Source organism: Chelonia mydas, chromosome 5 (genome assembly GCF_015237465.2).
Source record: "Chelonia mydas isolate rCheMyd1 chromosome 5, rCheMyd1.pri.v2, whole genome shotgun sequence".
Classification (NCBI taxonomy): Eukaryota; Metazoa; Chordata; order Testudines; family Cheloniidae; genus Chelonia; species Chelonia mydas.
In genome coordinates, this window is record NC_051245.2 from 2,774,573 (window position 1) to 2,799,244 (window position 24,672).

The following is a 24,672-nucleotide window of genomic DNA, read 5'->3' on the forward strand; positions in this document are numbered from 1 at the left end:
AAGGTAGCGGTTATGAGAATGAGATAATCAGTATCAATATGTAAGAATATTCTATCCTATAGAGTAAGTGTACCCTAAAATTTACCTGGGTGAGGAAATTAGATAGGGCATGGAAAGTTGGACACGGATATGAATATTCAAGATAGTGTCAGGACCCGAGAAGAGGGCAAACAACCCTGTCTAGATGCATCTGAAGAAGTTTTACCCACGGGGTTTTACCCACAAAAGTGGGGTTTTACCCACAAAAGCTTGGGCCCAAATAAATCTGTTAGTCTTTAAGGTGCCACCGGATTCCTCGTTGTTCTTGTGGGCGCAGACTAACAGGGCTACACCCGATACCTGCGGAGAGGGCTCCTTTTAGAACGGCCAGACTGGGTCAGACCAAAGGTCCATCCAGCCCAGGATCCTGTCTGCCGACAGTGGCCAAGGCCAGGTGCCCCAGAGGGAATGAACAGAACAGGGAATCATGCAGTGAGCCATCCCCGGTCGCCCATTCCCAGCTCCTGGCAAACAGAGGCCGGGGACACCAGCCCTGCCCCGCCTGGCTCAGAGCCATGGATGGACCTGTCCTCCATGAACTGATCTAGCTCTTCTTTGAACCCTGGTTTAGTCTTGGCCTTCGCAGCGCCCTCCGGCAAGGAGTTCCGCAGGTTGCCGGGCGCAGGGCGCAGGAATACTTCCGGTTGTTTGTTTTAAACCCCCTGCCCGTTCGCGCCATGGGGCGCCCCCCAGCGCTTGTGTGCTGAGCCGGAGTAAACAACACTTCCGGATTCGCCCTCTCCCCACCCGTCACGATCGCTCAGGCCCCTCCCCCGGCCCCCTGGGGCGCTTCGCCCGGCCCCGCCACGCCGGGCCCTGAGCGGCGCCGGCGACCTGGCCCTGTCACGTGACGGGCCGGGACCACCGTCTCCATGGCAACGCTCGGGGGGTGGGCGGGAACATAGCCTCTCCGGGGCCACACTCAGGCGTTTTAAATTAATCACTTCCGGGTCATTGGCCCCCGCCTTCGCCTCTGAGTTCCGGAGAGGCCGCCTTCGATTGGCTCCTGTCACGGAGGAGTCCCGCCCCCGCTTCCGGCCGGCCGGGTGTGGACAAGATGGCGGCGGTCGGGGCGCTGCAGGACCGGGTGGAGGCGCTGGAGCGGCGGGTGTTCGGGGCCGGGGCGGCCCGGGGGGGGCCGCGCAAGGTGCGGGGCTGGGCGGGCCCCTCAGCACCCGCCCCCCGGCCTGTGTGTGACCCCCGCAGCGGGGCCCAGGCGGGGGCGGCTCCCCCCACCGGGGGACCATCCAGGGCCCCTGGGCTGGGCCCGCGCGGACCCTGCGGCTCGGGGCCTTGCGCCGCTCCAGGGGCTGGTGGCCCCAGCCTCCGCATTGCCCGGCAGCAGCGCCGGGGGCTCGTGGGGGGCGGGGATTGGCCCTGGGGGGGAGGCTCGTGGGGGGCGGGGATTGGCCCTGGGGGGGAGGCTCGTGGGGGGGGCTGGGCGGGGATTGGCCCGGGGCTGGGCGGGGGGCCGGGGGGGGGCTGGGCGGGGATTGGGCCCGCGGGGGGGGCGCCAAGCTTTGTCTGCTGGTTCCTTCAGCAGCGAGGCCATGACCCCCCCCACCCCCCCCCCCGGCTGCGGGTTCTTCTCCAGCGGCCTTGCTCGCTCCACTCCTGCCCCGAGCGGTGCTCCCCGGCCGGCAGAGCGCTCCCGGGCCGGGCCGGGGGGGCAGGCCCTGCACGGCGGGCAGGAGGACTAGTGCGGGGCCTTTTGTCCCAGTGCCCTGACGGGCTGCCTGGCTCGGGGCTGCTTCATTTACTTCTGAATTGCAGCCCCCTCTGGGGTACCACACGGGCTCCGTTTAGCAGCCCCTCGTAACCTCACGTGACCATTCGGGCAGCTCGTTGAAATATGCTGCCTGTGAATGTTAGTAGCTGAAACCGTTTAGCTCACGAAAGCTTATGCTCAAATAAATTGGTTAGTCTCTAAGGTGCCATAAGTCCTCCTGTTCTCTTTGTGAATACAGACTAACACGGCTGTTACTCTGAAACCCGTTTTAAATAGGTTTCAGAGCAGCAACCGTGTTAGTCTGTGTTCGCAAAAAGAACAGGAGGACTTGTGGCACCTTAGAGACTAACCAATTTATTTGAGCATAAGCTTATGTGAGCTACAGCTCACTTCATCGGATGCATTCATCCGTTTTAAATAGACATTTTATCTCCTGTCACTGCTGGTCTGTTCCTGACAGTTTAGTTGTGGGATCATAGAAGTGTCACTTAATCCCTGTTTGGTTTATACCATCTCTTACCTTCTAGGCAGCAGATGGTTTGGTGAAAGTTCAGGTGGCTTTGGGGAACATTGCAAGCAAAAGAGAGAGGATTAAAATTTTGTATAAGAAAAGTAAGTATTCATCCAGCATTTGTGTGTTGTGGTTTTTTTACCCCCAGGATTTATATCCAAATTGTATTTTATGTGGTGGTCTTGTTGGGTGGCCTGTCTGAGATCATTTGAGGTGTGTTTTGCAGTGGGTTTAAAAACCACCTTAATTTGCCTCCCAAGGAGCTAATTATGACTGAGTAGACAAGCTGGCATCTCTCCTGAGTGCAGTGTACCTCTTGAGAGGTGTGAGTAAGATGTTTTGGTATCTGAGATCTAAAACCTAAGGTTTCAGCTTTATTCCTTCCCTAGGACTGTATGTGCTATCCACTGTCATAGGCACCAACCCCATGCATGCTCTGGGGCTGTAGCACCCATGTGGAAAAATTACTGGGTACTCTGCACCCACCAGCAGCCAAGCTCCGTGCCTCACCACCTCCTCCGCCTCCTCCCCTGAGCATGCCCCGTCCTGCTCTTCTGCTACCACCCACTGCTTACTGCTGCCAAACAGCTGTAGGGGAGGGGGGAGGAGCGGGAACATGGTGCTTTCAGGGGAAGAGGAGGGGAAGAGGCAGGCGCAGGGATTTGGGGAAGGATTCGGAATAGGGGCAGGGAGGGTGCTGAGTTGGGGTAGGGACTTTGGGGAATGGGGGTGGAGCCAGGGCAGAGCTGGGGGCAGAAGGGGGGTTGAGCACTCACTGGTGCCAGAAGAAGTCTGCACCTATATCCTCTGTGATCAGATCCTCCTAGAAATCTGCAGCCCATCAGGCCTGGTGTTATCAGTAAGGGGTAGTACATATTCAGTGTATGTCCACCTGCAGAAAATTATGGGCTCTGACTTCTCCCTGGCATTGGAGCTTATTTCTCCCTGTTGGGTCTATTAAGGACAACTCCGATTACAAGCAACCTTGGGATTTTAGTATCATAGGAGGGATGTCGCTGAAATGACATGCTGTGCCTGGAGAGGACACTGGTGCCACTTCAGCACACCCTCGGCCAGCTTCAGAAAGCAAGACTTGCGTGTGTAAAGGAAAGACATTTCAGAGGACAGGAAAAGTAGCAGGCCACATGATGGAAAGGGAGCACTCGCTCTGTGCCTTCCCTTTAAAGAATGAGCTGTGACTTCTGCAGTTGAATTTAAAATTGGCTAATGTGATACTTAGCAGGTTAGTGGGACCTTGTGTAAATAATGGGTGCCTATTGGCGTTGGGCCATGTGTGTACACACTTTTAAAATAAAATCAAACAAGGAAACTTACAGGCTTGGTGCAGCAGCGACTTTGTACTGTTGAGTCAAAAGCCATTCCTCTCCGATCCCCCACTGAGGATGTCTCTGCATCTTGGTACATCTGAATTGTGATCTAATACAGTTAGCCAGCTCAGATTTGTAAGCTCTTTGAGGCCGAGTGTCTTTCAGATGTTCTATAAAATGCTGTGTAAGTTCATGGTGCTGTAGAAATACTGTAGCTGCTGATTCTTCTTAACAAAATCTTTTACTAAGTCGGAAATTGTGACAGGCAGTACTTCCAGAACTAATCACTTCTCTCTCCCTCCCTGTAACCTACTTCTGATCTTAGTTGAAGATTTAATAAAATATCTGGATCCTCAGTACATTGATCGAATGGCTGTTCCCGATGCCATGAAACTGCAGTTCATCTTAGCAGGTACGTCATGAAATGGAAGGAGTATGCTCATTCCCCAAAAGCTCCCAAGACAAGTTGCGGTGGGGGGTGGGATTTTAATTGAATACAGTTCTTTTAATCTCTTAATCATGGGTTTAGGACAGAAATGCCTCACTTGGCGTCTCGTCTTCCGCTGTAAACTGGCTAATGCTTCAGTAAAAGATCAGAAATGGAGAAACTACAGTATGAATTGTATAGAGAAGAACAAGCCTGGTTCAGTCCCCAGTCTCTAGCTCCCTGGCAAGCACTTGAAATGCAGCTGGCACCATGGAGCTTGTTCCTGAATGAGGGGTGCTTTTCTTGCTATCAGAGGCCTTCCCTGAATGAGTAATGAGTGACCTTGACTCCCTCTGAGTCTGTCTAGCCTTTGGTCAGGAGCTTGTGTTGGGGAGAAAGGGGTGTGTGGAATTGCTACCCTATGTCTAGCAACTGTTGCTGTAACAATAGTTTTCATAACAGCAGTTAAGTGTATATATACTGTGATGTGCATTAAGTTGTCATACCTTGAGCTTGTAGCCCTGCCCAGCTCTCTCACAGGGGACCTGAGTCGCCCCTCTCCTGTGGTAGGCGTGTGTAAATCCATTGTCTCCAGTGGCGTTTTCCCCGATTTATACTGGTGTAAGTGAGGGAGAGTTGGAGCCACGAGGCTGACTTTTAATGGGGCTCAACAACTGAGCCAATGAAAGAGCATGTGCCTTTTCCATCACTAGCTTAGTGAGGCACATCCTGGCTTCTGCTCCTGGTTCTTCCCTTTATGTACTGTGTGCTGCCTTTGAGCTTCTGTTTCCCCATCTCATGATAGCTACCCCAGAAGAGGGTGGGGGATGTTTGCGAAAGGCACAGAGATCCTTGGTTGGTTGGAAGGTGCGATAGTAACCCACAGTATCATTGTGGTGAAGTCTTTCTGCTGCATGTAGGTTGGATTGCCTTGTGAGAAGGGGAAGCTGAACCAGGCCAATTAATCAACTTATTTTTTCTCATCTGTGGAAAGCTGAAATAGTGTTTGACTTAAACTTGTCCTTCTCTGTCTTTTAAACCAGAGGAGCAGTTTATTCTTTCCCAAGCCGCCCTTCTGGAACAGGTGAACAACCTCCAGCCGTTCTTGGACAGTGCACACATCAAAGGTAACACATGCTCATCTGCAAGCTAACTTTTCATAGCTGCTGTCTTGCTGTTAGCGAAGACCAGTGGCCTCTCTTTCGTTACCCTTCGTGCTGAGAAGAGTGTGGAAATGCTGTTTTTAAAAGTTCTCTAGCTGTCTGCCTCAACTAACCGGAAACCATTGTAAGAGTTTCCAGCCCTGAAGAGTTTGCCGTCTAAGAAGGCTAAAGCAGTGCAGCAGCATGCAGAACAAATGCAGAATGTGGCATGGCTGTCCTCTTCAGCAACATGGGCTTGAATGTATTCTCCTGGCTATGATACGCCCACTGTACAGGGAGGAGGAATTTCAGTGACCCCAGAGCCATGTTATACTGGCAGGACTGTTAAATATTCCTGAGATGCTGGTCCAGTGAGCCAGTGTAATTATGAGGGAAAATGGAGGCCAACAGATACACACTGTAGAGAATCCTTAGAATCTTATAGGGAAAAACTCAGTAGAAAGTCTCCATTCTGAGGGGTAGCTTCCTGTTCACTGAGCATCCCTGCCCCTTGCACGGTGAGGTCTCTCTAGTCTCCATGCAGTTGCTTATCAGTAATATTCACAGATAGTAATCCAGTTGCATGCTTCATACAAGTCTCTTGGGCATCTAATCCTCAGCTTGGGACCCATATCTCACGGCCCCAGAAGCAGCAGAGGGGTGACTTTGGAAAGTTGTTTTCAGTTGGTTCTGATCCGCGTGTACACAAACAACTAAAATGTTGGCATTTCACTTACTTTGCAGTAAAGTGGCAGTAACCAGTGGTGGTATGGTGGCCAGCAGTATTTCTCTTCAGGGCATTCTGAGCTGTAATGTGCTTCCTCTGACAAAGAAGTGTATTAAATTAATCCCAATAGAAACACTTTAAATATGCTCTTACACGGTCGTCTCTACTTTGGTAACTGCAATTTCCTGGATGTAAAAACTAAGTAGTTTTTGTTCTGTGTGCTTTGCAGCTGCTCCTGACCATGCTGCCAAACTGCAGCGACTTGCTCAAATCCACATACAGCAGCAGGTAGAGTGAATACTTATCATGGTTAATCTTCAGTGGGCAGGGATGGGGCCTTTTGTTAACCGTGGGTAATTCGTGGGCAAGGATGGGGTAATTAGTAGCACAGACTAGAGCCACTCTAGTTAAAATTATCAATATTGTTTTCAGTTTGTCCAAATCATGGAATTTGCCGGGAGTCAGATGAGATCTCTGCTCAGGAACAATCTCTGCTCAGTGTACAAATAGCTTTGGGTGGCTTTTTAAAAACTGCAGTGGATTTAACGGAGTACCATTTCTACATTAGAGAGAGGGTAACAGGCATAGAGAGGTGAAGTGACCAGCCCAGCATCACACAGGAAGTTTGGGGCAGAGATGGGAAGTGAATCCAGAGCTCCTGAGTCCTAGACCAGTGTCTTACTCCCCAAACCATTCATCCTTGTACCCTGTTGTGTTCCTATTACTAGCTCCTTTGTCTCTTCTTCCCCCAGTGCTGTACCTCCGCATTAGGGTGTCTCTCTTCTGCAATCTTAGGCTCCTTGGGTGGGTCATTCCCTGACTGCGTCTGTAGACAGTCTAGCCCAGTAAGGCCCTGATCCCAGTTGGGGCATGTGGCCACGAGTGCAGTGTAGATTTTGTAGTAGTTACAGTAGCACCTGGCAGCCTTGCTCGGGTCCTGTTGTGTAGGAACTGTACAGAGTGCACGAAGGTCGCTGTCCCAAAACACTTGCGCTTTGGGGAGATGAGCCATATACAAAGGGTGCAGCGAGAGGGAGGCAGTCAAATATTATAGTGGTGCAGCAGCGCCACGTACAGTTCAGGTTGTGTCACAACATCTGTTTGAAGGTCGACCTTTCCAAGTCCTGTAAAAATGACGTGCTTAGTTCCATGTCTCTGAAATTTGGTGTGTCTCAGCAAGGTTCAGGGTAAGTGGTGACACACATTTGGAGTCATTTGACGGAGAGGTTCCTGAATTACAGCCGCCCCTCCCCCCCCCCCCCCCCAATTTCCTTTTGCTGCTTTGTGCTGTTAAACAGAGCGGTACTAATAACGGGTGAATCTCAGACCTGTTGACAGCTGTGAACTCATCCTTCAATTAACATAAGGAAGGATAAATTCATCACAAGCCCCCACCTATGTTAAAAGTAGTTTTGGACTGAGTGACTGGAGGTTGCTATAATTTGTGAATCATGGGGGAAAATTTTATTTTGTGGGGTATGTCTGGGGGGGAATTAGACAGGTGAAGGCTTCCTGGGAAGGGAGAGGTGTCTGGGGATGGGACAGTAGAGAAATAGAGGGAGATGGGTTTGGGGCTGCAGTGGGGGGACTTATGGGGAGCGGAATAAATAGTGATGGATGGTAGGGGAGGCAAGAGAGGTTGGGGGGGGGATCAGGTGTAGGAGGTACAGCACCCCCTAGCTCTGCCAGTTTATCTTAACTGCTTTGCCAGTGCACCCCAATGCCCTGCAGCCTCCCCCCCTGCCCCCCCAGCTCTGCCAGTGCTCCCAACCCTATCCCACTGTACTGTAGTTGCCCTTTGCTCCAGGCGCTGCATGTGAGCTGGGTTATAGGCGGGGGAAGTAATGGAAATAGAAGTGTTTGTAGACTAGGGAATGAAGCCTTCAGGGAGATGCGTTCCTGGATAGGAGGCCTGGTTTAGTCGGGGGGGGCTGGGTTGGAGGAGGGAACACCTTGAAGGGGTTAGGAGCATGGCTTGGGAGGTGGGGTGCAGCTGGTGTGTGTGGAGCTGAGGGGAGACAGGGACAGCTGGCTCAGAATGCTGATTGCAGGACGTGATACTTACAACTGCCTAAAAGACCACTAGCTCCTACCAAGAACCTACCTTTTGTTTAAAACCACGAGGGAATTCCGTCATCCCCGTGCAGAACAGCAAGCCAAGCAAAACTCCACTGCCTGAAAACCAGGAGGTGCCCATGTGGGCTTAGCTCTGCCCTCTTTCAGCAGTGCCCCAATATACCCCATTAGAACACACACCTTTACTCTGCCAACCCCACAACTGCTGAAATGTACGAGCGCTTCACCTCGTGTTACAGTCCAGTTGCACTCAACCACAGGATTCCATCAAACACTGTTAAAAGGACAAAAGAAGCTGCCCGCGCCACCTTCCTGATGTTCCCCGGAGCTGGCAGTGGCTACTGAGAAGTATTTGGATGCACTCCAGCTGCAATCACTGTGAGGTGGAACTTCAGTAAATGGTGGGGGCAGTAACTGGGCCTGAGGATGTGTGTGGATTGCTTTGAGGTGCATGGCAGAGCTGTGGTTGTGATAAGAGGAGATCTGTGTTTTGCACCCTCTGATACGTGTGAGCAAAGGGAAGAGGTTCGTGGGTACCTTCAGGATGCAGTGTACATCATTTCTATGCACAATTGTATTGTGTAGGTTATGTCAATAGCAGGGCAAGGGGCTTTTCTAGTACAGGATGTCAGCAGTGAGGGGGAGTGAGAAGGTTCTAATGCTTTCTTGATGGATAAGTGAAATGAGATGGTCCCCGATGAGTAGGTTTAAGGGAGTTGTAAAAGGCTGAGAAGTGGTTCTTAAATTGTACACTTGTGCTCTTCTTTTGAGGAGCTGGCTAAGGCTTGTTGGCACTTGAAGCACTGCAGAGGCGCTGCTGTCGTTCTTCGGTGTAGATGCGACCTGCGCTGCCGGGAAGGGTTCTCCCATTGGCACAGGGAATCCACCTCCCGAGAGGCAGTAGCTCAGTTGATGAAAGAATTCTGATGACCTAGCGCTGGCTACGCTGCAGGTTAGGTCAGCTGAACTGCATCACTCGGAGGTGGATTTTTCTCATCCCTGAGCAATGTAGTTAAACCAACCTAATTTTCTAGTGTAGACCAGGTCTAAGTGTGTGAGTGTACGTCAGGATCTGGAACCTCTGGAATCTTACAGTGCCAAGGGCCAGTATGAGTGTGTGCTATTGAGGCATTGCTTGAAAAGAGGAGAGGGAAGGTGACATGGGGCAGCCTTTTTCTCCTTCAGTATTGCTAGATGGCATCCTGTGGGTAAGAGTAAATGGGCTTTTTGTGACCATCAAGGTCCAGGCCCCCCAGGAGAGAACAGAACCCCAAAGAATAAGCAGGTGAATCAACTGGTTGTATACAGTGTTACTGTGAGAAAAGTGTGTCAAGTAAGGTCTTTTATGGAAGCTTGTGATGGTCTGAACATGATGGTCATGAGGTGATACGTACACATGCAATGGTTTTGTGTGTGTAGAACAGTGTAACTGTAACTAGGGCCTGGCCTGCACTAAAGAGTTAGGTCAGCCCATCTTACGCCACCGAGGGTGTGAAAATCCGTACCCCTGTGTGAAGTTGTTCAGCTGACCTAGCCCCTTCCACTAGCATAGGCACTGTCCATGCTGCAGCTGTCCTACTGTAGCATTTCAGGTGTAGACAAGCCCTAGGATGCACCTGCAGCGTCACCTCACAACAGGAGGTGACGTCGTCAGGCAGGGAGGGTTACAGGCTAGCTGTCTGCAAAACTAACTGCAAGGATCTAGCACTGTACAACCTAGGGAAAGACAACGGGGACTATTACGTTTAATGGAAAGACACTGAAACTGAAAAGAGATCCTTAGGTCTTGGAAAACTAAGGCCTGGTCTACGCTAAACAGGAACGGTGTAGTGAAGCTGACATAACCCCCAGCCTAGACAGTGCTAGGTCAGTGACCTATCTACAGCTTCCCAGGGACGTGGATTACCTACGCCAATGGGAGAACCCCTCCCATCAGCATAGGTCGCATCTGCAGCTGTAGCATTTCTGTGTACAGCTGTAACATTTCAAGCGCAGACCAGCCCTATAGAAGAGGGGGGAGGTTCCCCACCCTTCTCACCGCTGCTCTGCTGTGTAGCCATAAATTATTGGTAGAGTCTGAGCGAGTGGGGGGGAACCCGCCCCCCCCCACACCCTGTTAAAAGGGAAGAGGGTTTGAAGTGAAGGTTATCCAGAAACCACGGGCCAGCATCTAAGCAGATGCTGTCTGTATGAGACTGGATCCTCTCGAGGACACGGTAACTTGTACTAGAAAAGGGAATTTAGTAGGGCTGTCAAGCGATTAAAAAAATTAATCACAATTAATCACACTATTAAACAATAAAATACCATTTATTTAAATATTTTTGGATGTTTTCTACATTTTCAAATATATTTCAATTACAACACAATGCAAAGTGTATAGTGCTCACTTTATATTTTTTATTACAAATTTTTACACTGTCAAAACCAAATATTTTTCAATTCACCTAATGCAAGCACTATAGTGCAATCTCTTTATCATGAAAGTTGAACTTACAAATGTAGAATTATGTACAAAAAAACCTGCCTTCAAAAATAAAACAATGTAAAACTTTAGAACCCACAAGTCCCATCAGTCCTACTTCTTGTTCCACCAATCACTCGGACAAACAAGTTTGTTTACATTTGCAGGAGATAATGCTGTCTGCGTTGCAAGATATTTACATGCCATATGTGCTAAAGATTCATATGTCCCTTACTGCTTCAACCACTATTCCAGGGGACATGCATTCATGCTGGTGATGGGTTCTGCTCGATAACTATCCAAAGCAGTGCGGACCGATGCGTGTTCATTTTCATCATCTGAGTCAGATGCCACCAACAGAAGGTTGATTTTTGTTTTTGGTGGTTTGGGTTCTGCAGTTTCCACATCAGAGTGTTGCTCTTTTAAGACTTCTGAAAGCATGCTCCACACCTCGTCCCTCTCAATTTTGGAAGGCACTTCAGATTCTTAAATCTTGGGTCGAGTGCTGTAGCTATCTTTAGAAATTTCACATTGGTACCTTCTTTGCATTTTGTCAGATTTGCAGTGAAAGTGAACATGTGCTGGGTCGTCATCCAAGACTGCTATAACATGAAACATATGGCAGAATGTGGGTAAAGCAGAGCAAGAGACGTACAATTCTCCCCCAAGGAGTACAGTCACAAATTTAATTAACACATTATTTTTTCAACGAGTGTCATCAGCATGGATGCATGTCCTCTGGACTGATGGCTGAAGCATGACGAGGCATATCAAACTTTAGCGCAACTGGCATGTACATATCTTGTGACGCCAGCTACAAAAGTGCCATGCAAACACCAGTTCTCACTTTCAGATGACATTGTAATTAAGAAGCGGGCAGCATGATCGCCCGTAAATGTAAACAGACTTGTTCGTCCGAGCGACTGGCTGAACAAGAAATAGGACTGAGTGGACTTGTAAAAAAACTCTAGAGCCTGCGTTGTTTCGTTTTTGGGTGCAGTTGTGTAACAAAAAACCCCCCACATTTGTAAGTTGCACTTTCATCATAAAGAGGTTGCATTATAGTACTTGTATGAGGTGAATTGAAAAATATGATTTCTTTTGTTCATCATTTTTACAGTACAAATATTTGTAATAAAAAATAATAAAAGTGAGCACTGTGCACTTTGTATTCTGTGTCATTGAAATCGATATATTTGAAAATGTAGAAACCCTTCCAAAAATATTAAATTTCAATTGATATTCTATTGTTTAACAGTGATTAATCGCGATTAATTTTTGAGTTAATCGTGTGAGTTAACTGCGATTAATTGACATCCCTAGAATTTAGCTAATACAGAAGAGAAGCCTCAGATGGCATCTGTCTCTTTTCTGTCTAACTTTGCTTTTCCTCACTATTGCATCTTTGGAACTGCATTTTCTGTGGAATTCTGTTTGCTTTTACCCCAAGCAGGTGTCTGGTATGCAGACTGGGGAGTGTGTGCACCAAAGTGAAGTGATAACTGCGGGCAGGTTTCACTCCTTCGGGGGTGATAAACCAGAGGGGAAAAGTCTGAGTGTCTGGTAGTTAAGAACTCGGGGAGATGGATTTGCGGGGTGGGGGCAGCTCGGGACCAGAAGGGCTAGTGGATCACCCTGCAGGGAGTAACTAGGTGGGTGGAAGCCAGGGTTGAGAACCTTATGGTTGTAGGCTGGCTAGTGGTGTCAGGGCTCTGAGCCACAGCAGCACAGCCAGAAGGCCCCCAAAGTTACAGGCAGGCGGTGACAACCCCTTACTGGTCTGGGTGGTCCCCCAGAATGTGTGTGTGGTACTGGGACATTGCTGGAAGGGGCAGAGCTACGGTTGTTGCCTGCGCAACCTGAGCATTGCCTGGGGTTCAGAAGCTTGGGTTTTGCTCAGCTCCGTGTTCTGCAAGGGATGACGTCCACCCAGCAGCCTTATCTCTCCATTAGCGTAGATGTTGCCATTGACGGTCCAGTACTGCCAGCTCCTGTGCTTTGGGGTTTCCTGCACCTCATCTGAGTGTCCTTTTCCCGCAGTAACCCCTGATCACAGCCTGGAACGGCCAGATGCTAAGCCAGGCACTGACCTGGGCTGAGGCTCTTCCCCTTCCCTCCCCCCCCCCCCCCCCCGCCTCAGTTTCCCTAGGATGGTTACCTTCCTCCCAGGGGGCTGGGAGGATAAATGCTTGGAAGTGCTTTGGAGCTGGAAAGTGCTGTATCCAGATCAGGATGTCACTTATTGCCTGCTCACTGAACGCTCTCCTCCTGTTGCAGGACCAGTGTGAAGCAGTAACTGAAAACGTCAGGGTGCTCCTAGAAGACTACAATAAAATGGTATCCTTTAACCCCGGGCACAGCCCAGCCAGGACAATTGTTAATCTGAAAATAGCTGTACTAAGTGGCAGAACGACGTTCTAAGGGTTCTTCAGCCGGTCGGATATCTTGGGTAGCTGACTGTTCTAGCCCCTGGCTTTTGAAAAGGGAGAGCTGTCTGCGTATCGTACTGTCCCCTATGGCGCATCCTCTGTTCGGTGTGTGAGACACAGCGCTGTGTCATGTTACCAGACAGAGAACCCAACCACTGATACTGCCCTGAGGGTCCAGCTAGCCCAGTGAGTGAGCGTCTAGATCTCCCCTTCACTGAGAGGAGCTCTAGAAGCTCACGCTGGGCTAGGAGCCCTGACGACCTCACAAGGGCTGGTCTCAACACAACAGTGGAGAAACCTGTACGTTTGCACTCTCCATTCTGACAGCTTCTTGCCCAGAGCCCATCCTGGACAGGCAGCTGTCAGCAGGTGGGTCGCTTGGACTGCTATCACTGAGAGCACCTGCCTGACCTACATTAGACTTCCTGGCTCTGCTACTTTCAGAGTGAGAAGTGTGGATCCCAAATGAAGGCTCTAGGCCTCCTTCCTGTGGTGTGGCAGGATAGAGAGCAGGCCGTGGAGTTCCAGGGCATCAGGTGGGCTGTTCTGACTCTGTACTAAGCCCCACTGTCGTCTTGGGCCTCTTGAAATCCCAGCTCTGGGAGAGACTTCTTAGGATCAGCACAGTGCTTCCCTGGGCTTGAATCTGATCGCTTCCTCTCTACTTGCCTTGGTGCATGAGCCCAGACTCCACTGTTACCCGTCACAGGGTAGAGGCGGAGGCCCCAGACCTGTTGTGTTCACTTCTGTACAAATCAGATGTCTGACAGAGCGGCAGGGCTCAGTCTGGCTTCTGAGAGTCTCCTGGGTTCATTCTCCGGGACCGTGGAGCCTCGGCTTTGCTGCCACGTTCTTTGCCATGTTCTACCACTTCTTCCTTAAAAGCCTTTTTCAGACTCTGCTTCTGTCTAAGCAGTTTGTCCAGTGGGATGAAATGCTGACTCAGCTGGAAGCGGCCAAGCAGGTGAAGCCTATGGCAGAGTGATGGCAGCGTTGTATCGCCAGGAGAAATGCAGCCTGCAGCCCCAGGCTTGGGTGAATTGGGGAGGATTGCCGCTGTACTGGTACCGCAGGTGCCAGCGTGCAGTGCTCTGGCCTGGCTGCTTGGAGCAGAGTGCTGCGGGCTGGGACTTGTCGTCTCAGGGGGCTGCACCTACATAGTGAAGATGAAGGTGGCTTCCAGCGATGGCATAGGCTCTCGTAACCCACTTTTGGCCCATGGGCTGCACTTTGCCCTCCCCGACTTTCTTAAAAACGAAGCCAGATGACTGGCGTCCTGTTAGAACTCGGCTGTCTGCGCTCCTCCTGACTTGCACTTCCATGAAATAACTTTGACTTCTAATTTATTTAAAACTCCCGGCTCAGCTCACTGTTTGGGATGTGATGGAAACACGGCTCTGTTAAACTTACTTGTGGACCAGAATAAAATCCTCAGACATTAACTGCATTGTGGCTCACTTGCTGTTCTTTGCTAACTTCTGGAGTTACGGTAAAAACATAAGAACGGCCATACTGGATCAGACCAATGGTCAGTCTAGCCCTGTATCCTGTCTTCTGACAGTGGCCAATGCCAGGTGCCCCAGAGGGAATGAACAGAACAGGGAATCCTCAAGTGATCCATCCCCTGCCGCCCATTCCCAGCGTCTAGCAAACAGAGGCTAGGGGCACCATCCCTGCCCATCCTGGCTAATAGCCATCGGTGGACCTATCCTCCATGAACTTATCTAGCTCTTCTCTGAACCCTGTTATAGTCTTGACCTTCAACATCCTCTGGCAAAGAGTTCCACGGGTTGGCTGTGTATTGTGTGAAGAAATATTTCCTTTTGTTTGTTTTAAACCTGCGGCCTGTTCATTTCATTGGGTGACTCCTTGTGATAGGAGGAGGAGTAAATAACACTTCCTGATTTACTTTCTCCACACCAGTCATGATTTTATAGACCTCTGTCACATCCCCCCTTAGTCGTCTCTTTTCCAAGCTGAACAGTCCCAGTCTGATCTCTCTGCATGTGGAAGGTGTTCCACTTCCCGGATCATTTTTGTTGCCCTTTTTTGTACCTCTTCCAATTCCAGTGTGGTGCGGCTAGTGGCATGTGAGTTTACATGATCCCAATGATGGGCATGCTGCTGGTGCCACTGTAATGAAATCTCCCTTGCGTAACTGCAGATACCTGCTGCTGTACCAGTGTGGGGCTCACGGTCGGCTTCCTCACAGCTGTGCCCAGATTTATGCTTATAGCTGAATAAATAGCAGTGGGCGCTGGACAGGCTGGCAGGAAATGCTCTGGCTGGCATCGGGCAGCAAATTTCAGCCTGGTCTCTGGCACAGGGGGGACTGTGCCCATCTGATGATCCAATGGGGGTCGGGGGAGAACTACTGAGCTGCTTTGGTGGGCTGGTGCATGTGCTATTAGGGACTCCAGTCAGTCAGTTGCACGTCCTGCCCTGGGAGTGCCTGTGAAGGGAGACTGTAAACCCCTCCCCTGGAGAAAAGGGCCGTTTCCTCTGATGCTCACCCACCGTCGTTTTGCACAGGGCTGAGAGCCTGGGAAGTCACAGGGAAGGTTCTCCCCCTTCCCCTGCTTTGTAGCTCAGTCCCAAGAGGGGAAAATAAGGCCAGGTGCCTGCAGTGCAAGGGCATAAAAGTGATGGGTCCTCCCACTCTGCGGGAGAGGCTCTGGGAACTGGGGAGAAGCCCAGCCGGTAGGTGCAGGGTCCGTTGCAGGCTGACAGGCCCCATCCTCACTAGGATCCATTTGGGCCCTTCTTAAACTTTGTCTTGAATAGGTGAAGGTGGAGTGTCCTGGCTAAAGCAACAGGCTGCGAGTCGGGTGTTCCCAGTCTGGATGCATCACCTCTCTGCCGCTGTTTTCCTGTGAGAGCTGCAGGGGAATGTTGGCCTCCCATGGGGACAGCGCACTACAAAGTGCCCTGTGTCAGCAAACGACTGCTGCTCGTAATGGCTGCTGAGGAAGGCTAAAACCAAAGGCCTCTCCCGCCTCCTCGCTCCGGTGACTAACTAGTGCTCGTGGCGTGTCCTGCAGGCGCATACTGGGCCTATTTCCGACAATGGGGAGAAGCGAGCTCCAAGCAGGAGGCCCCCCCCCCCCACAAAGCTCTGCCAGCCTCTTGACCTTTTCCGTTGCGGAGACTTGCACTGCAGTGCAGCAGCTGGGAGACGGGCAGCTCTGAGCCATGCAGGCCCAGATGGGTCAAAACCAGCACCTGAAGCTCCACGCGAGAGACGAGGAGGCAACAGCGAAGCCCCTGGGGCGCTGGCATCATGTGCTCCTGCCCCACAGCGCCGCTCCCCAAGCAGACTGCCACCTTCTGCCCCAGCTCCTCTTTCTGGGCGCCCTGCAGTGGAGACCCCTATCCAGCACGTTGGGATGGCTAAGGGCCTGACGGGGATGAAGGGCTGCAGCCGAGAGAGATGGTCAGAACTTCCTATCCCGTACACTGCTGCTATGGGACTGCGCAGCAGCACCAGGGGGTCTGATAGCCAATGGTGGTAACAAAAGGCAGGCTCCCGTGGCGAAAGGGGGAGAAATCATCCTTGCCAAATGTTCCCGCTGCTCCTGCCAGCGGTGTATCAGTCTGACGTGTGCTGAGCTCGCTCATCCATAGCACTGGGCCAGGCATCCCAGGGAGCTGGGTGTCCACCGCTCCTGGATCCCCCTCCTTGCCCTGGCAGGCGCGAGGGGACAGGGAACCTGTGGAACTCCACGTGCCGAGGTCCTGGGTGTGGAGGGGAGGAGCGATTGGCCCATGCCCTCTCGGGAACACTCCAGGGAAGGAATGGAGTTCCCAAATGCCGCGCCTCCTATGCAACACAGAGTTGGGAAACTGTCGTCTGTAATGTTAATAAAGCCCAGGGTGTTTTAGCCCTGGCAGCAGGAGAGCCCCAGCATGTGTTCGGCAAGTGGCCGTCCCCTGTGCTCGCGCAGCATTTCCCCTACACGTTCTAGCCGGGCGCGTAAGGAGCCCATCGTCCTGTTCCCTAGTGTGCTGTGCTGGTCTGGAGCAGCCACCAATGAACCCCCCTCCTGTGCGAGCTCTGCTCGGACACTGAGCCAGACGCACCAAGGATCGTTTCCTTGCAAGTAGGGGGTGACCCCTCCCCTTCGGCCCACACAGCGGGGCCAGGATCTCCGCCCGCGTTGGGGGATGCTGCCTGAGCGCGCAGGGCCGTGAGGGTGCACGGCTGTGCCAAACGCTAGATGGCAGCACCGTTTGCACAGTGACTCTCCGCCGCGGGCTGGGCCCAATGCCAGCTCCAGAGGGGTCCGCCGGCGCCCAGCGGCTTGGTCCTGCAGCCCCGGAGCCAGGGGCACATTGGGGATGAAGCACGGCTGCGCCGCCCAGGGAGGGAGGGAGCTAGCACGTGTCAGCACACTAGTCAACCCGGGCCCACCCCGCACGCCCAGCCCCACCCCTAGGGGGCACCCCCAGTGCACTCGCTGGGATCACGAACGGCGCGTAGACCTCCGGAGCCGGCCGGTGTTACCCTGAGCTGCCTGTTGCCATAAGAAATGTCATGCCCAGGAAACTCAGCGTGCTGCCCTGTGGGATGCCCGGTGCCAGCAGCCTGCGATCCTGGCGGAGGCCGGGCTGGGTGACTGGAGGGGTAACGCTGGCAGCCCTGGGAGAGCAGTGCCAGCGAGGGGCTGGGGGAGGCTCACAGCGGCACACAGTGCGCCCCCTGACACACAGACAGCTGCCCTCCCAGCCCCTGACTAGGCCTCAGCCAGCCCCGCTCGCCCCTCTTCTGCAGAGACCGTGGCTAGCATGTGAGGGGGGCTTAGTCCCCATTCGCTCCTTGGCCTCTCCACAGCAGTGCCCCTCCGGGAGCCAGGGATGGCGCATTGGCTGGGGCATTGCTCTGTACGTCTAAGGCCTACCCTTGCCTGTGGGGCAACGGGACAGCTCCCAAGAGCCCCCGCCAGCACCCCAGGGAGACAGGCTGGGGTGGGAGCCTCAGAAACCCAGGCCCTTCTGCAGCCGGGAGAGCCACCTGTGTGGGCCCATCAGGGTGGCTGTAATGGCAGTGGTGTCCTTACACTGCAGGGGGCGCTCTCCTTCCTCTGTAACAGCTCCCTGGCTTCTCACGCTGGCCTCTGATGCAGCAAAGGGCTGGGGGACCCCCGTCAGGGCGGGGCGAGGTTTCCCTGGGGGCTGCACTTGACAGCTTCTTGATGGCCCTTCCGGCCTGACATTTCAGTTATTCTGTGCTCCACGGTGCATCTTCCCAGAGCAGCGCCCAGCCCCCCTGCCAGGGGAGGCGAGAGGTGCCCAGGTGGGGCCCAGGCTGTCTGAGGGCACCTTGCCCCATGGGAGAGGCGACACCCTGCACTGCATGGCCCGAAAGGGTGGCATTCCCCCTGCTGAACCCTGCGAGCTGCCAGGACCTCCGCACAGGACCGCGGACAGCAACACCACTCGGGGAAGCCAGGCAGCGTCAGGGGCCGTCTGCTCCCGTGTCCCGGCTCCACCGGGGGCCAATGTTAGATGCTGCGGATGAAGGCAAACCGCTCCTCTGCTGCACTGACCCCACTGGGCCATGGCATAGGGGGTACGTGTGTGTCTGTGAGTGTGGGTGCGTGTGCATGCTTTTGTGCACCCGTGCATGTGCGTGCGAGGGCGTTTCCTCCTGACCCTGGCTGCTTGGGCCCTGCAGCATGAGGACTGACTGCCCTTATAACTTGATCCTAGCTAGGATAATTGCAGACTCCGTTTCTAGGCACACAAACATCCACTCTGAAGATGGGCTGGACCTGCAGGGTTCGTTCCGGAGCTAGATCGCTGCTGCTGCTCACTTTAGGGGTGTTCGTAGCCAGGCTGTTGGTTCAGCTGCTATAGGAATAGGCAGCAGCTCAAGGTTTGGAACTGGACCCGGACTCTGGCTTCCCTAAGGGGCTGCTTTCAGGGCTCGTAGTTTGACCCTTTTTGGGCTCTCATGAAGCGATTTGCCTCGGCAGTTCCCTGCAGCAGGGAGTTGCACAGGTTCACCGTGCTCTGTGCAACAATGTTTATCCTTCTATCCATTTCAGGTTTGCTGCTGTCAGATGTCATTGCCTGCCCGCTTCTCATTCTCTGTCTCGGACATTTCCAAGGCCCCTGTGCCCCCGGTACTCAGTGTTGTACAGCGACGATAACGGCCTCAGATGCTATGGTGATGGGCACCAAGGAAAGATCCCAGAGAAAGCAAGGTGGGTGGCCAGCCCGGGCTCTGACCCCATCATCTCTCCCCTTCTCCACTGGGCTTCTGAGCCTTCTTTCTCCTCCTCCTCCTCCTCCTGCCTCTCCCGGGTTGCATCTTTCCCTGTTCCTACCTTATGGGGTGGGCTGAAGGGACCCAGACAGGGCCTCCTCTTCACCCTCCGTTACGTTATATCCCCTCTCCCATTCCCGGACTCTCGTTCCTGAGCCCTGCATGGTCTCACTAGGGCGTCTGCTCTCGAGGTCCCGAATGTTCTGGTCCGTTCCCTGCCACAGCGTTGCCTTCCCCAGCTCTGGGTCTCCTGTGACCGGACCGAGAGCAGGAAGGCTCAGGGAGATTGCTGTGGGGAGGGCAAGAGAGATGCCCGCCAACCCAGCCTGACCTGGCGCTCTCCGGCCATCAGCTGCTCCGTGAACTCCCCTCTGTCCGCCCGCTGGACTCCAGCTTCCTCTGCTGCGGGGAGAGGCCAGGAGTGTCAGAATGACCCCAGTGGGGGCAGGGAGCTGGCACTAATACCAGCTGCCCCAGACGGAGGGCATTGGGCCGGTACCGGCTCCTCACGGGTCAGGGTCTGGAGTCCCTGCCCAGCACGTCTCTGCCACCTGCACCTGTCAGGTGCTGTCCTTGGGCAACAGGCTGCGAGCCAGGCTGTCCCTGTTGGCGACACTCACTGGGGAGGCATTACATCTCATCCGCCCCTCCTGGGCTTGCTCCAGACTCCAAGCCATGTCCTGTGCAGCTTTGTCCTCTGGTCCATCACCAGCCGTGCTGGGGGCTTGGAGCCTGGGCTCCTCACACACCAGGGGATCCCTGGTGGAGACCAGGTGGAGAGGAAATCCCTGGGGGAAGCGCCGTTCTGTGACGAGCCCGAGATCGCCCTCCTCTTGGACCACCGTGGACTCTGGGGTGGAGCGGCCAGCTCTGGGCAGCTCATGCCAGCTGCAGACAAGGGCTCAGATCCGGCCCCGCTCTCAGTACCAGGGCCCCATCACCGTGGCATCTGGGATCTCCCTGAGCCATTCTAGCCCTAGCCGTGCAGAGCTGACCTGGCGTCTCGTGGGCAGAGTGCTAGACCGACCCTGTTCCCGTCGCACGCAGAGTTGCTAGCAGCTCTCTGTGGGAGCTCGCCTAGTGTAGGTAGCTGCTGTACGAGGGGGCCGAGGGGCCATGCTATCCTTTCAGGGTGAGAATGTGGCCAGGTTTCTCTATGGCCCCCCCGCTGATGGTGCCATGCCAGGGCTCAGCCAGGAGTGGCCCGTGGGATGTGCTGGAGCAGCCGTTCGGCTGCACAGACAGCTTGGAGACTTGTCCTCGCCCAGGGTGGGTCCAGGGTGGGGAATGACTACAGGAATGTGGAGGGAAGGGCCGCAGGGAGTACAAATCCCAGCATGCAACGTTCCCTCGGGATCCCCGCATCCCTGGACCCAGCAGCTCTCCCTGAGCTGGATGGAGCTGCTGGCTGGTTCTGGAGCACATGCAGGGGCCTTCTCCAGGTGCCAGGCTGGCACTGCAGCAGCTGGGGGATGTCACTAGCCCAGATGGCTGCTTGGGATTGGATGTGGCCAGCTGGCCCCTCCCTGCCAGTGCAGTGATCCGGGGAAGTTCTGCTCTTGGCTCTGGGTCCTAGTGTCTAAATCGCTTTGCAGCCCCCAGAGCTGCCGTGGAAGACATCCTTCTCCTGGGAAATCCCCTGGCCTCCAGGAGGGGGGGGTCACCCCCTCGGATCCCTGGGAAGTTCCCCCATTTTCATGTGACTCATGGCCCGGGAGCGTCTCAGATCAGGCCCACACTGTCCCACCTCTCTGCCACCTCTGCTCAATTCAAGGGAGGCTGAGGCAGGCAAATCCCTTCTTACCCAGCCACCTGGGGAGCTGCGGGGAGGCTGTGTCTGTGCCTTGCTCTGGGCAACTGAAAGACACTGGGGCCATGGGGGCTTTTACACAGCAGTGCTCATTGGGAGCTGGCTGCAGGGGAGCCTCTGTCTTTTTTTTTTTTAATTTGCAACCAATGAGCTGCTCAGGGCATCCGCTGTGGAGCCTCTTCCCATCTGGGGTACTGGTTTGAGTCCCAGCGCCAGGCCCATCTGCCAGTGGCCCGTGGGATCTGAGCACGATGGGCTCATCACAGTTCCTAGCAGGGACGTGTCAAGGCCAAGGGCTGGAGTGGTGATGAACAACTCCCAGTCCCACTCAGGGAGGCACATTGGCAGGGTGAGCGCCAGGGAAGCGTGCCTTGCCTCTCGTTCTGTGGCTAAACAGACCGTTCCCAGTGCTGTCAGTGCGCCTCCTTCACCGACTGGCTAAGCGGCAGATCTGCAGAAAAGGCCCTGGGGATTACAATGGACGAGAAGTTGGATATGAGTCAGCAGTGTGCCCTTGTTGCCAAGAAAGCCAATGGCATATTGGGCTGTATTAGTAGGAGCATTGCCAGCAGATCGAGGGATGTGATTATTCCCGTCTGCTCAGCACTGGTGAGGCCAGACCTGGAGTACTGTGTCCAGTTTTGGTCCCCCCACTACAGAAGGGATGTGGACAAATTGGAAAGCGTCCAGCGAAGGGTAATGAAAATGATCAGGGGGCTGGGGCACATGATTTATGAGGAGAGGCTGAGGGAACTGGGGTTATTGAGTCTGCAGAAGAGAAGAGTGAGGGGGGATTTGATAGCAGCCTTCAACTACCTGAAGGGGGGTTCCAAAGAGGATGGCTCTAGACTGTTCTCAGTGGTAGCGGATGACAGAACGAGGAGTAATGGTCTCAAGTTGCAGTGGGGGAGGTTTAGGTTGGATATTAGGAAAAACTTTTTCACTAGGAGGGTGGTGAAACACTGGAATGGGTTACCTAGGGAGGTGGTGAAATCTCCTTCCTTAGAAGTTTTTAAGGCTCGGCTTGACAAAGCCCTGGCTGGGATGATTGAGTTGGGGTTGGTCCCGCTTTGAGCAGGGGTTTGGACTAGATGACCTCCTGAGGTCCCTTCCAGCCCTGATAGTCTATGATTCTATTCTATGATTCTATGAAAAACAGTATGATCCGGAGAGACTTTGCAGACTGGGCCGTACTGAACTTCAAAGATAGCATGACAGAATAAACGCTAAATGGCAGGAATGTAGAACTTAAGAGGGAGATGTGATGGAAAGATAAAACTGTATTATAGTATTCAGCCACTCGGTGGCGCTGTGTGACAGACCTTATTTATGCTAACCTCGGCCACACCTGGCAGAGCATTAAAAGATCTTATAATAAACACATCTGGGGTGTATCTCTCTGGGAAGGAAGCTCTGTGGCCAGTCCGTATCTGGTGTTAGCCTGACTTGCTAATAGCAGCCCTGCAATGTATCATATACAAGGGACACGTGACAACCACCAGCCTCTCCCCTTCCTGAAGGAATCCAGTGTGCAGATTGCAACAAATCCCAACACAGGCCCACTCACTGCACCCAGCGCACACTTCTTGGGAGCAGCACCAGGAACCCTGGTCCTTCGGGTCCCTAAATGCAGGCCTCCAGCTCTGAGAGCTCCCCTTTGCTAGCCCTGGTGGTAGGTCTCTCAGCCTGTCTGTGGCCACCTCACCAGCCCACACGTTCACAGCCAGCAGAGCACAAGCTGGCCCATAATGCACCTGTCCTTGAGGCTTTCCTCCAGGGGCATTTAATCCATTTGATGTTATGAGAACGAAATAGCCCCAGCTTGACCTGAGCGGCAAATCAAACGAACAGGTGCTTTCTCTTGCCTTGTTTGGATTTAATGAAACAGCAATAAAGAGGGAAAGCTCCCAGCTGCGGCTGCCAAAAGCATGAATTCTAGCCGAAGCATGTCTTGGGAGGCTGTCAGGAGAAGATCATGGGAAACTGAGTCGGGTTTCATGACAATCAGGGATTGGCAGCCAGGGTGAAATCAAACCCTCTCCTTGTAACCCTTCTCATTACTCCTTGTGGGCACAGAATTGTTCCTGACCCTCCCCAAAAAGTAGTTTTAAAGGCTCCTTTATCTCCTGCCCAGCAGATCAGATCTCTGCCCTGGAGAGTCTGGTCACCCTTGCTAGCTCTCACCAGGGGCTGCAAGCCCCAAGCCACGTGCACCCCACTGCAGTGGGTGCTGCATCGGTAGGATCCTAGGGCTGAATCCTGAGGCCCTTCTTCAGTTCTGGTGCAGGCAAACTTCCACTGAAGCTTTGTCTGAATCGGGGACTGCAGGTCTGGCTCTGGACACTAGGGCTGGAAAGGCCCTATCAAGTCGTCTTGGGCTGTATCCTGCTCTTGGTCAGACCACTGTGAGCCTGCAGTAACCCCAGTGGGTGCAGTCACTCCAGATTCAAACTGGTTTAACTGAGATCAGTCTCTGCCCCCTTGTGCCCCTGGGGTCAGGGTGTGCCCCGTACCAAGCAGCCGAATCTGGATGGGTGGGAGCAGGTCAGGTGTAGACTGATATTTGCAGCGATGAGTGTGCCAGAACCACCCTCACTCTGCAATCCACATGGATCTGGCTGAGGAGTTAGCCCCGCATCTCGGTCTTTCTGTTTAAAACTTGAGACCATTACTCCTCGTTCTGTCATCTGCCACCACTGAGAACAGCTGAGATCCATCCTCTTTGGAGCCCCCCCTTCAGGTAGTTGAAAGCAGCTATCAAATCCCACCTCATTCTTCTCTTCCGCAGACTAAACAACCCCAGTTCCCTCAGCCTCTCCTCGTAATTCATGTGCCCCAGCCCCCTAATCATTTTTTCTTAGTACATTACTCGGGCCTATAACAAGTTGATCATCTGGCTGTCCCTTAGTTACAACTGCCTGTGGTCGGTTTAAACCCTTGAGTCGTCTTCTGGTTCTGTATCCGCCAGCTAGAGAGTTTGCTCTGTTGTTTGTTCTTTCTGAGGGACAGTCCATGTTGACAGTTTCTGTTGGACTCTCCATTTTCGGTGTTGCTCACATGTGATCAAGGCTCTGAATTATTTTTCTTTGTGGCAGTTGGAGGTCTCCATCCTTTCCCTCCGTCCAATACGACCTGAACACTGTCACCGGGTTCTGGACCCAGCAGGTTTCTAACCACGGGGCAGCTGTTTTAAAAGTGTTCGCAAGCTCGTTTTGCCTTTTTATCAGATTTGGCTATTCTCGTCAAGTCTGGCCATTTCAGAGAGAGGTTCTTGTCCAGAGTTGGAACAGTAGTTCTGAGTTGTCTTCCCATCAGGAAGCTTCCAGTAGCTGCTGTTGGTGCTGATCTGGAACTCAGAAGAGCAAGGAGTGGATCTTCCTGCTGTCGGATTTTCTTGGCTGTCTGCACAGCTCTCTCAGCCTCTCCATTCACTTGTGGGGAATGGAGGCTCCTAGTAATATGATCAAAATCATATTTAGTTTGGAATGACTTAAATTCTGCTGCAATGAATTGTGGTCTGTTGTCTGTCTCTAGTTATTCTGGAATGCCGAAGTGAGTAAAAGTGCACTTCAGTTTCTCTATTATACAGCAACATATTATGTCTTTCAAATACGTTATTTCTAAATACCTGGGGAAATAGTCCATTACAATAAGGTCATGATGTTCTCTGAATTTGCATAAATCTGCAGCTAGTCTCTGTTAGGATATAGCTATTCAGGCCT

At 53.1% G+C, this 24,672-nt stretch overlaps 1 protein-coding gene across 1 annotated transcript; it reads left to right on the top strand.

Moving 5' to 3' along the window:
• Window positions 1–1,001: 1,001 nt before the first annotated feature.
• LOC102946841 (dynactin subunit 3) lies at window positions 1,002–14,319 on the top strand. Its single transcript, XM_037902573.2, has 7 exons — window positions 1,002–1,186; window positions 2,296–2,380; window positions 3,933–4,019; window positions 5,078–5,161; window positions 6,133–6,191; window positions 12,721–12,780; window positions 13,768–14,319. The coding sequence occupies exons 1-7, from the start codon at window positions 1,097–1,099 to the stop codon at window positions 13,855–13,857; spliced, it is 555 nt and encodes a 184-aa protein (XP_037758501.1). The 5' UTR covers window positions 1,002–1,096; the 3' UTR covers window positions 13,858–14,319.
• Window positions 14,320–24,672: the final 10,353 nt, after the last annotated feature.

Bases quoted from the DNA above. Each gene is read 5' to 3' on its own strand.
- LOC102946841 (XM_037902573.2), top strand. From the start codon at position 1,097: ATGGCGGCGGTCGGGGCGCTGCAGGACCGGGTGGAGGCGCTGGAGCGG. The intron at 4,020-5,077 runs GTACGTCATGAA...CTTTTAAACCAG, and splicing joins ACTGCAGTTCATCTTAGCAG to AGGAGCAGTTTATTCTTTCC. The intron at 5,162-6,132 runs GTAACACATGCT...TGTGCTTTGCAG, and splicing joins GGACAGTGCACACATCAAAG to CTGCTCCTGACCATGCTGCC.